The sequence below is a fragment of the Perissodus microlepis genome, chromosome 20 (genome assembly GCF_051167445.1).
Source record: "Perissodus microlepis isolate ML-2025 ecotype Zambia chromosome 20, ASM5116744v1, whole genome shotgun sequence".
In the NCBI taxonomy this organism is placed as follows: domain Eukaryota; kingdom Metazoa; phylum Chordata; class Actinopteri; order Cichliformes; family Cichlidae; genus Perissodus; species Perissodus microlepis.
The window spans coordinates 6,178,754-6,190,098 of NC_140480.1; the positions used below are offsets into that span (position 1 = coordinate 6,178,754).

At 39.8% G+C, this 11,345-nt stretch overlaps 1 protein-coding gene across 4 annotated transcripts; it reads left to right on the top strand.

The window, feature by feature from the left end:
• Window positions 1-1,502: 1,502 nt before the first annotated feature.
• prdm2a (PR domain containing 2, with ZNF domain a) lies at window positions 1,503-10,280 on the top strand. Of its 4 annotated transcripts, none has more exons than XM_084917606.1 (4): window positions 1,503-1,628; window positions 3,026-3,088; window positions 3,799-8,078; window positions 8,163-10,280. In XM_084917606.1, the coding sequence occupies exon 3, from the start codon at window positions 3,865-3,867 to the stop codon at window positions 8,044-8,046; it is 4,182 nt and encodes a 1,393-aa protein (XP_084773732.1). In that variant the 5' UTR covers window positions 1,503-1,628; window positions 3,026-3,088; window positions 3,799-3,864; the 3' UTR covers window positions 8,047-8,078; window positions 8,163-10,280. The 4 variants fall into 4 exon arrangements, with proteins under 4 accessions (XP_084773732.1, XP_084773735.1, XP_084773734.1 ...); XM_084917608.1 differs by having other exon boundaries at window positions 1,519-1,632; XM_084917607.1 differs by lacking the exon at window positions 1,503-1,628 and adding an exon at window positions 1,659-2,003.
• Window positions 10,281-11,345: the final 1,065 nt, after the last annotated feature.

Consider the following 11,345-nt stretch of genomic DNA (forward strand, 5'->3'; position numbering starts at 1 on the left):
CTGGAGCTCTGGGTAAGTTTCGCTATGACAAGCTATAAATAAACATCATCATAGTCAACTTGCCATTAAATGAGCTATGTGCCACCTAATGCTGTTTATCCCTAAAGAGCCACTGCATATCAGCTCACCATACCACACTGTACCAACTACTTCAGGTTTTCAAAGTTGGAATTTACAAGTGGGAATATAGAGTAGAAATGTATATATAATAGATGAAGCTTTGCTATTTATGATGAAACACCCCTTAGAACATATAAAATTAAAAGAGACATGTCATGCATGTGCCATGAGAGCACCACCCTTGTTCTGCACAAAGAGTCTGGTGAACTTGTTCAGATGCTTTCAAAATCCTCTACGCTAAAGTGGACATGATGCCAAGTGTCTGTCAATGTAGATGTGAGCTTAATATGAGCCAGTGCCTTGTCTAGTAAGGGAAAACAGAGAAGTGCTCAGTGCACATCGTGAAACTTCAACTTTCCAGCACACTGGGAATTCTGTTTTCTTGACACAACATGACAACTGTAATGAAGGAGACCTGAAAATAATGTACTAATTCAAGTGGAAACATCTATTTAACAGCTAACTGTCAATGCAAGTTGTAAATGAACCAAAAAAATATGTGCCTATTTACCTTCCATCCTTAGAAACGTTTTTGTAAACAGTTATATTTATACGTTTATCAATTAAAAACTGAAATTACGCTTCTACTAAACACTGTTAGAACTAGGATGAATTACTCATTCTAAATGTCTAAAAACGCGCTGGTCCTACTGTCCATGATCAAAGTTTCAGAATTACCCGCATGGAAGGTGCACCCAGAGCCCACAGAGTTTATTATATGCCGCCCTCTACAGGTCAAATCCATACACTGCACTGACTGTTTGGTTTTTGTGTTTTTTTAAGAAATTAAAATATCCCCTCTTGTTATCATTCATTATGAGATTCAGCAAGATTGAAATGGCCATTATCCCCTTTCACTCTGGGGGTCGGATGCCAGCACATTATCCAAAGAGGCTGTTTGGTACCACTGTGTCTTTTTGTAAATATTGCACTCTGATCTGGCCATAAGAATATAAGAAAGAAACGACAAGGTGGGCGAGTACCAAGCGCTGAGAGAAGAGCACTCGATACAGTGCGCAGGACCCTCAAGCTCCCAGGCCTCCGGTTGAGGACCATTTTTTAAAGCTAGCAATTACAATAATAAAAAAAAAATTTAAAAAATATATCAACAGAGGATTTCTCACACCTCACAACCACAAACATGAAGATGGGACTTTGTGTAATGTGCTTTTGTTTTTAAAGAGTAAAAGTCAGCAGAACTGGAGCTGTATGTCTAACATTTATTAAAAAATAAATAAACAAGCTCCACATTAATATTCACATTTAAATCTGAAGCGACAGTTTGGCTGCCTCTCGCTTATAGAGTGTATGTGCTTTTGCTTTCAAGTTTTTTGTGGGCTTTAACAACGCTGCTTTTGATTGGACCAATTTTGACATCCATTTTGTCTGACCAATCAGAAAGCCAGAACCTTGTTGGTGCATTAAGGAAGGGGAGAAAATACAACTGTCTACTAGCAGCTCAAGAGGAATATTAAAGTCCATCTGCGGCGGTTTGTCTGCAAACACGAGTATGTACGCGAAACCTTTACGTGCACTTTCATTTGACTTATTCTTGAAGGTTGTGTCGCGAACTCGACGATACATTTAGCCAGGGCTTGCGAGCTAGCATTCATGCTAGCAGCATATCGTTAATACTTTAATGGACGATAACAGCTGATTTCTTTCACTTTGCTGACAGCATTGTCACGAGACCTTGGCACTTACAAGTGCATAATTTGCAAGCAACTTTCTTGCATCCTGGGGGTAGTTAAATGTGTGTACTCAAAAAGTGAGTTGACCTTTCAGTGGACAAGCTAGCAGCCTGTGTAGCAAAACAGTAATGTGACGACGTGTTGTGTGACCAGTTAGCAATGGTGCAAGGACGGGGAGCGTCATCAAACCAGGTGAAGCAGATGTGCGCGAACGCACTCCAAAGATATTACGAATTACAATTATAGTAATATAAAATATTCACAAATGTGTGTTATAATTACATTTTACGTGATATATGTATTAAATAAATGCGTTTCAGCGCATTTAATGAATATCCTAATTGAATGTTTGGAGACTGCCTCTAATTATTCAGTGCGCAGGCCCTTGAATGGTGCTGGAACAGTTTTTGTTTTGTGAAAACGGCACGATTTTGATATATTTGTGCTACAGAAACGCACCACGGGATTATCTGCAATATGGGAGAAATAGTCTGTGCATTAGTGAGTTTTTGTTTACGTTTCCTCTTCTCGGTGCAAGTGCGCTAGTAAATCAACAGTGATGCTGAATGAATAAAAATACATGTTTTAAACGGGAAAACTGTTTAAATAAACGTAACGCTTGGTTTATGCTAATTTTGATGCTGTTTAGTGCGATTGCAGTCCTAAGAAGCTACGACAAATCAGGGACACGATGGGCCTGCCATTTTGTTAAACTAACAAGAAGATGAATGTCCAAATGCACCAATTTATTTCTCAAATTAAAGGCAGGAAAAACAAAAGCTGTGCGGAAATCACCAGGTGAATTGAATGTAATAAGTTTAACAGGTAATTTAAGGCACCCAGGTTAAATGAGGTCATCATTGACAAAGATTGAGTATTTTTGGACTTGTAATTGAAATTAAACATTTACAGAAAATAACTTTGACATGGCAGCTTTTTTTCCTTAAGTGTCTTTTATCTTATGTTGCATTTGATGCTTCATGATCCTTCTCACATCAGCACAGCTTAACAAGACATTGAAAGCATAGTCAGCAGTCAGTAAGCCAGAAAGATAAAAGCATACAGCTCAACTACTCTCATGCCACTTCTGCTTACTTTGATCACTTCTCTCTTCTCACCCATTAGCAGTTTGAGTTTGTCTGTCATCCAGTGTTATGGAAGTGGCTTGATAGTTTTTTTTTTTTTTTTCCATGTGTTTTGTCTTCTTCCATCAGAAAGAAAACTCAGTGCGATCATCTGCTAAGGAAAACATCTGCTCTGTACTAAACGTGAAAATGGTAAGATGCTGCAATTAATTTGGGTTTTATTTTACAAAAATTGTGCCCTTGAACGCACTCTTTTAATTTTAATCCAGAGATGCTGCAATATTAGTGTGAACCTCAACAGTCAGACCACCCCTGATGTGTAAGCAGATGGTGACATTTGAGAGGATATTCTAGTAATGACTGATCTAGATATTATTTTAATTATATGTTGTCTGTCTGTTTTGTCTTTAAATACTTTTGAATCCACGAGGGATTTCCATGGTTGGAGTTATGTACGGTCCCATACAATTACAATATAATGAATCTGAATACCCTGATTGCTAGTAATAATGCTTCTCTTGAGGTAAATCAGGTGTTAAATCAGGCAATTTGATGTGTGTTTATTAATAAATAAAAAAAAACACAACAATTTGTCTTCAACAGCTTTACATCTTTAAAATTGAAATGACAGATATGTCAAGTAGAAGTTAAAGGGATCTGCTATGCTATCTTAACTTTTGTTCAATGTATACTGTGTCTGAGGTCCATGTTCATATTAAATATGGCCAAAGTTTCAAATAACAAGAGCCAAAACCTCATAGTTCAGACCACATTAAACACTGCTTTTATCTATTCTTGGCTGTGTTTGGTGTCAAAGAAAAGGAATGTCCCTCATATGGTTTTCTGAGGCATATTTACTGTCAATATTTCTTTCTTTTTTTTTTTCTTCTTCTTTTCAATAGGTGTGACAACTGCTGAAGTTTTGTCACAGAAATACTTAAGAGAATTGGATCAAGACATCACAGAAGATGGAGCACTCTCCTCATGTGTACATACCAGAATTTGGAGGCAGTGAGGAGATAGGGGAGGAGGAAGAAGAGGAGATCTACCAAGTCAACTCCAACATGGAACCTGACATGATGAGGTCTCATTATCAGGTTGAGAAAGATGGGAGCTCTTTCCCCTGTCAGCACTGTGAAGGACAGTTTGCCAGCAAGCAAGCCTTGGAAAAACACATGGAGGTCCATGCTTTGGCTAATGACGAGGCACATTTATACAAAAACAATGCAAACAAAATGTCTTTTCCGTCAAATTTAAGTCACCTGCCGCATGAAAAGTCAAATGCTCTGGATTCAGAAGATTCAGTCACGCAGCTTCATACGTCATCCACGACTAGCTCTAATACTTCTCTTTTGTCAGCTGGAGATCTCACTGATCAGCCACACACATCAGAAGTATCAGAGGGGCATCATGCGTGCAAGTACTGTGAAAAAATATTCACAACCCACACCAACAAGAGACGCCATGAGCGTAGAGTTCACGAGAACCAGCTGCAGTTCACACATGTGGAAAAAGCTCAGCTGCCTCAAGAGGAAAACCTTCACAGAACAGTCAGTGAATCATCTCAGCAGCAAACACGGCTTGGTGACAATACACCGCCTGCAGCTGTTGTGGAGAATGAAGGGGAACATGAAGAACATTACATGTTAGATGTCTCTAGCAATATTTCAGAGAATCTGAGTTTTTACATTGATGGAAAGATAGTGTCAACAAGTACAGTCAGTAAATGTGAAGCAGCTGAGGTCCATTCTGGGTCTTCGACTCTAGTTGGACTGGATGCCCTGATTCTGGACCCCTCTCATATCAGCCAAGTATTAAATGCAGATTTAGTTATAAGCAATGACATACCTGGTCAACCACTTGCCAAGAGGAGAACTGCAACACCACCTCTCTTACCACAAATTAAAACTGAATTGGAGTCTGAGGTAGTTGTGTCTTCATCTTCATCATCACTTGTATCTTCGTTAATAGAGAATTTACTTCCTCAGAATACAGAGTCTACAGTTGTGCAGAAAGAAAGAACAGTGTTTCTGTCGCCAAAGCTAAAACAGCTCCTAGAAAAGCAGGATGGCCTTAAACCGACACTTGCACTCATTACAGATGGCCAGAAGCCATGCTCACCTGTCTCTATCTCTGTCCTACCTTCTGGAACAGGAAAGTTTAAGAGAAGAACTGGCTCTCCAACAGGCTCTCCACAACAGACTCCAACATCTAATGAAGAGTCATCATCGTCAGATCCGGGAGATTTTGATATTGTAAGTACAGGGCAGATAGAAAACCAACATAGTTCACCTGTGAACCAAACAGTCAGTGACAATGATGACGTTACTACATCCGTAACGGAGACAGCAGTGAAACCTGTTTTGCCAGACAACTGGCCCCCTGTGACAGGCGGTAATTCCTGTAACCAGCAACCTCTGGATCTTTCTAATACAGTCAAAAGACAAGAAGATGTAGCTTTAGCTAATGCTGTGCTTGATTTGAGTTTGCAAAAAAAGAGCGTTTGTGAATCTGAAACTATGTCAAATTCAGGTTCACAGGCTTTTTCCAATGAAGCAGAACAAAAAGCAGCGATGGAAAAATCCTTGATAAAAATCGGAAACCAAAACCTAAGTCTTGCAAATTCTGAGGCTCCTTTAGTCACAGACTTCACCATAGTAACGGGTTCAAACATTGTTACCCCAGTGGAGCCTGTTGCAGATGGACTTGTCTATGGACTTACCCTACCCCACAGTTCTCTCACTCCATCATCTGCCTCCTTGACTCCTGTCGCCTTGCAACCAGCTTCACCATGCACTATAGCATTTGCTTCCCCAGCTGCACACACCATGCTCCCTACTGCTCCTTCATTAATCACAGTTTTGGCACCACCGCCACCTATCTCCACCGCTTCGAGCCAACCAATCCAGGTATTGGGCCCAAATATAACTACTGAACCCTTGGTACTCTGCGCAGAAAATGCATTAAATTCTTCTGAGAGTGATTTAACACCTACATTTGCCACTACAAATTCTGCAAATCTCGTCACACTTTCCCAACCACTTGACCCAACACTAAATTTACCTGGCCATGTGTTTCTTACTGATCAAATAGCTCTCAACCCACCAATAGTTGATTCAGCACCTGTCACAGAAGTGCCGTTCACACCCACTGTAACTTTAAGTGATTCCCTACTCAACTCTTACAACATTGCCAGTAACACTGTGTTAATAGAGTGTACAATAGCTCTTGAAGCCCCAGGGAATGTAGTTCCTGCTGCAATTACCTTACAAGAAAATACAGCTGAGCCTCCAGCACCTACACAGATGGTTGTTAATCACATAGAACAGCAACAGATTGTATCTGTTCCCAGTGCTCAAACTGTGGAACCCACTATTCTTGTGTCCTCCATCGCAGAATCAGTAACTCTGTCCACTTCCACCTCAGTGGTATCAGATTGTCCTCCTCTGGGTGAGTCAAACTCTGACCCAGAGCCTTCAGTTGGGACAGGGCCACCAACCACAAAACCTGAGGAAGCCACTGACAGTTCTGCTTCCGCACCTGAAATCTCATCTGAACCCGCTCCCTCTCCTGAGAAAGTTAATGAAGATGAATCCTCAAATGATCCAGAAAATGATGTCCAAGAGCAGACATTCACCAAGAATTTCATCTGCAATGTGTGTGATAAGCTTTTCCATTCAATGAAGGAACTTAGTCATCATGTGGCTGACCACGCTGATGACTGGCCCTACAAATGTGAGTTCTGTGTGCTGCTCTTTGGCAAACCCTCTGCTTTACTTGACCATCGATCAAGCCTCCACGGTGTTGGGAAGACTTATGTTTGCAGTGCTTGTACAAAAGAATTTGTATATCTTTGCAATCTGAAGCAGCATCAGGAAGAATTGCATCCAGGCCAGCAGTGTACTCATACAGAAGAAGAAAAAGGCAAACTAAGACCTCAGAACTACAACAATTCAGCTAAAGTCAACACAGATGCTTCAGGACCTGAAGCTCAAGAGGAACTCAAGAAATTGGTGAAAAAGGAAGAGGGTGAAGTAGACGTGGGTGCTGAAGAACTGTTTACAACAATTAAAGTCATGGCTTCAGATGGAGGCAAAATCAAAGGGCCTGATGTTCGTCTTGGCATTAACCAGCACTATCCCAGCTTCAAGCCCCCTCCATTTCCTTACCACAACAGATCACCTGCTGGTTCGTTGGCTTCAGCCACAAACTTCACTACACACAACATCCCACAGACCTTCAGCACAGCCATTCGGTGCACCAAATGTGGAAAAAGCTTTGATAACATGCCAGAGCTCCACAAGCACATCTTGGCTTGTGCCAATGCCAGTGATAAAAGGCGATACACACCCAGAAAGAATCCCATACCTCTACGTCACTTTGCAAAATCTCAAAATGGAGTGCTGTCTACTACCAATTCTACAAATGGATTAAATGCTTCAAACAGAGTCAGTCAGTCAAACAGGACCAAACCTAGCCAGGAACCACCTGTAAAGTTCAAAGTACTTAACAAAAGGAAGAAAAAGTTTGCCCAAAGGGTCATGCCGCAGAGGAACAAGTCCGTGCATTCATCAAATAAAATGTCACCTGTACAGGTGGGTGAGCAGCAGGAATTATTTGTGTGTCCACACTGCAGCAGGGAATTCACAATGCGTCGCAGCAGAACCAAACACATGGCTGTTTGCCCCAAGAAACCTAAAGAGGTAAAGAAAAGGAAAGAATGTGGGATCTCTGTGACGAAGGAAAACGATGGACACTTGCATAGAGGGGTTCCTCAAGGTGAAGAGCAACAACAAGGCTCACCTCCACATAAAACGAGACTCCAGACGTCCGCCTCTGCAAAGAGGCCTGCCATCCTACCAGTGCAAACTGTCTTTTCAAGCAAAAGAAGTAAAATCATTATAAAAGAGAGCACGCAACCAAAACAAGAGACGCCCACCTTGAATGAGCTTCCCATTGTTCGCACTTTTAACCCCTCCATGCGGCAGTATAGCAGAGTGCAGCACAGCGTCAAAGGAGTTCCCATTAAAATAACTATTGTCAAACCTCGGCAGACAGCACCGCAGAAGGATGAGTTGCCTCCCACCCAGAGGAGAGAAGAAGCAACCGGATCCGTTACCAGCAGTGCTAAGCAGAGCGCTTCAGCCTGATGACTACACAGCAGGCGATCGGGGATCAGCAGGTAGCAAACATAGTAACACATGTAGCTTGTGTGTAAGTTCTCGGCACGGCTGTGTTAAGAAATCTGTTTTATTTTTATTCTCAGGACTCTGCTGTATGGATCTCCTTCAGTGACTTTAAAGGGAGAAAACTGGTAACGACACTGTAAACCCAGCAGACTTGTAGGCTGCAGAATACTGTATAATAAACTGAATTCAGGACACTTACAACAGACCATGAAGGATTCTGCAGTGAGTAGGTTTGTGTATAACCAAGTCTTTGAATGCTTTTGTAGTATTTTTGGAGTTTTGTAGAGTTATCCTTCATTGCAGAAACTTTCTGTCAATGGCTTGGATTTGCACTTGAAGTTAATCTGACTGCTACATGTCACAAACTGAAGAGGAAGTGGGGGGGAAACTGAGCTGGAAGGGCTGCTCTGCTCATTAGGTTAGACGATGGCAGGTGGCAATCATTTCCCGCATGCATTTGCACTTTTTCTTAACTGTTGTCTGTGGCCTTTTGGTTTAAACTCTTAATGCATGCTGTCTGTGAGCTTGTGATTTAAGTTGCATTCATTTAGGATGGATTTTTTTGTTTTTTTTGAGATGCAGTTAGGCCTTAAACACTGCCTCTGATCATTTGTTGGCCTGTTAGGAAGTAACCAGCGTAAGTACCCAGAAGACATGCCAGAGATAAGAAAATGTAAATGTGTATGATTGTTACTGAACTTCAGCCTACAGAATCATACAAAACCATAGTGTAATGTAATACTGGTGACAAGCATCATGATAAATTGCAACTATGAATTTGAGCAGCGTCACTTAATACTTGGGAAAGTCCATTTTTCATCATTAGAATGTAAGATTAAGTTGATTTAATGTTACAGCCTTCTCAGTACAAAACCGTATTTTGTCATTGGCCGAGCTGCTACTGTAAATACATGTATGGGAGTTTTATTAATAATGCTCTATGTGCCATCTAATGTATATAATATGACTAAATGTGTCATAAAAGTGGTGAAAACAAGTATTCTGTGTTTCCCAAGTAAAGAATTTACTTAGGTGGTTCACCCAAATACAGTCACCATCACTTACTGTAGCTCAATTTGCATATTCAGGCCTTGCAGAAGTTGCTTTGAAATATTGCATTGATGTGACATTTCTTGTCATAAAAACAAGATAAAAAACGTACCTGGAAAGCTTTTGCTTGAGAACGCAGCGCTGCCTTTGCAGCCGTTTTGAATGTGTGACACCACAGATAAATTCTTAATGTCTGGGGAAGCTCTGCAGTTTGGTGAATTTACAGTGCACTCCCAAACAGAAATACTGTGCTAATATTCTGATGCACCACTGCTGGCTTTACATTTAAGTTCATGTCTAAAGAACACTGACAGAGCCAATCTTTGTTTTGGCTTCACTGTCTTAATTTGCTCACCTGATTTTGCACTTATTCTACAAATGGTTGCTTTTTTGTGTTTTTGTTCTTATTTTTTTTGTGTGTTTTTTTTTTTTTTTTTTTTTTTTTTCCTTTCTTTTTTTTTTGTAGTGTTGGCCCCACTTAATGTGCAGTCAGTTAAGATATTTCCATCTGTAACATACAAGCATTACATCATTGCTTATAATCTGTGCAGCAGTTGTCAACAGTTTAATGTGTGAAGTGCGTAAAATGAAGTCCAACATGTATCAATCACAGTATGGGAATATGATCATTTTTTGGTTGGTTTTTGTTTTGTTTGGGTTTTTTTGTTTTTTGTGCAGCAAACCTCTAGTGGCATATAAAATGTTTGTGGCATCATGTCAGTAAAGTATCTGTTTATTTAAAAATTTCTAAGCTACTAGTTTGCTCCAGTGCTATACAGGGTAGTAATTGTGTTATGACTGAACTGAGTGCTATTAATTTGCTCAAACTAAAACTTGACAATGGCCTGTATCTGAGAGACAGTAATGGTACTTATACATTTTTGACTTTCAAACTCATTATTGATAATATTGCTTTCGTTCAGAAAGTCTTCAACATCTTGGATGTACAGAACGGTTTGGGAGACTGTTATTTTACTGTGAAAAGTGCTTGTAGCATTTCGTAGTGTAAATTGAGTCATGTATATTTATTAATAATTTAAAAATCATGTTATCAGTCTTTGAACAATTTCTCTGTATGATTTGCACTAAAGTTTTGTTTCGTTTTTCGAGCAAGTGTTCAGAATAAATTGAGAATGTTAAAGATTTTTGTGGAGTCTATATGAAACTTTATCTAATGGATCAAGTTGAGTTTAAAGAATCCCAGTAAAGAGCTGCAGCCTTTGGATTGTGTTCTGAAAGTATTTAACAATGGCCAGCTGGTGGCGCACTTTCCTTACTTTAACTTCAGGAATGGCAGATAACTGAGGAGAACGGTAGATAATAATGTAATACCACTGCATCTCTACCACACTACCACATTCTGTTTGAAAAATCCATTCATGTTTTTCTGCACTCTAAAAGAGAGGGGGGGGCACTATTCGTCTCTGGTGCATGGAAGAATATCCACAGTTCCCATCCTAGGACCCAATTCTTGAAAAAACAGTTATGTAGTATAGCATTTTTAATTTTACAAGATATATAATCAACAGGAGCAACTCACTACCGCACATTCTTCATGCTGTTTTACTTTACTGTGAAGAAGTGTTGAGAAACCTCTCAATTCTTTATATTTTGCTTCCAAGGAATCTGACTTCTTCTATTCTTGTGGTCTTGAGCAAGAATTCTCAAAGCTCTCTGAAGGTCTTTCAAAGTTTTTCTCTGGACATTGGCTGTTTTTCCACTAATTTTCAGTTTAGTCCTTGTACCTGACCACTTTCAGAGAAGTGTTTTTTGTTTTTTAAGCTCCTTAGCACTGACCTATGAATCACCCAAGCATAAATAAGGCACCTAACTCAAGGGATGACTCAGTTATTGTGTCTTCACATAACAGACAACAAAGAACATATTTTAAATTGTATTTTTAGGTACTTTTGCGACTAGTACACATCTTGACAAAAATTGCCAAAGATAACAAAGTTTGACAGGCTTAAAAAAATATCTTCAAACCAATAAGGTGACACCCAAACACTTAATTGCTAAAAACCTGGGAAATATCTGCATAATGCACACTGTCCTTACAACAACTGAGGAAACTGGACAAGTGGAGGATAAAAGAAAATGTGGCAAGCCTAAAAAACAGCTTGGTGTTATCATTGTCTGCTACTAATTACTTACTATATATATAGCTTTTTCATGCTCTATTTGTATGCTTGCACATGCTTAAATCTTGA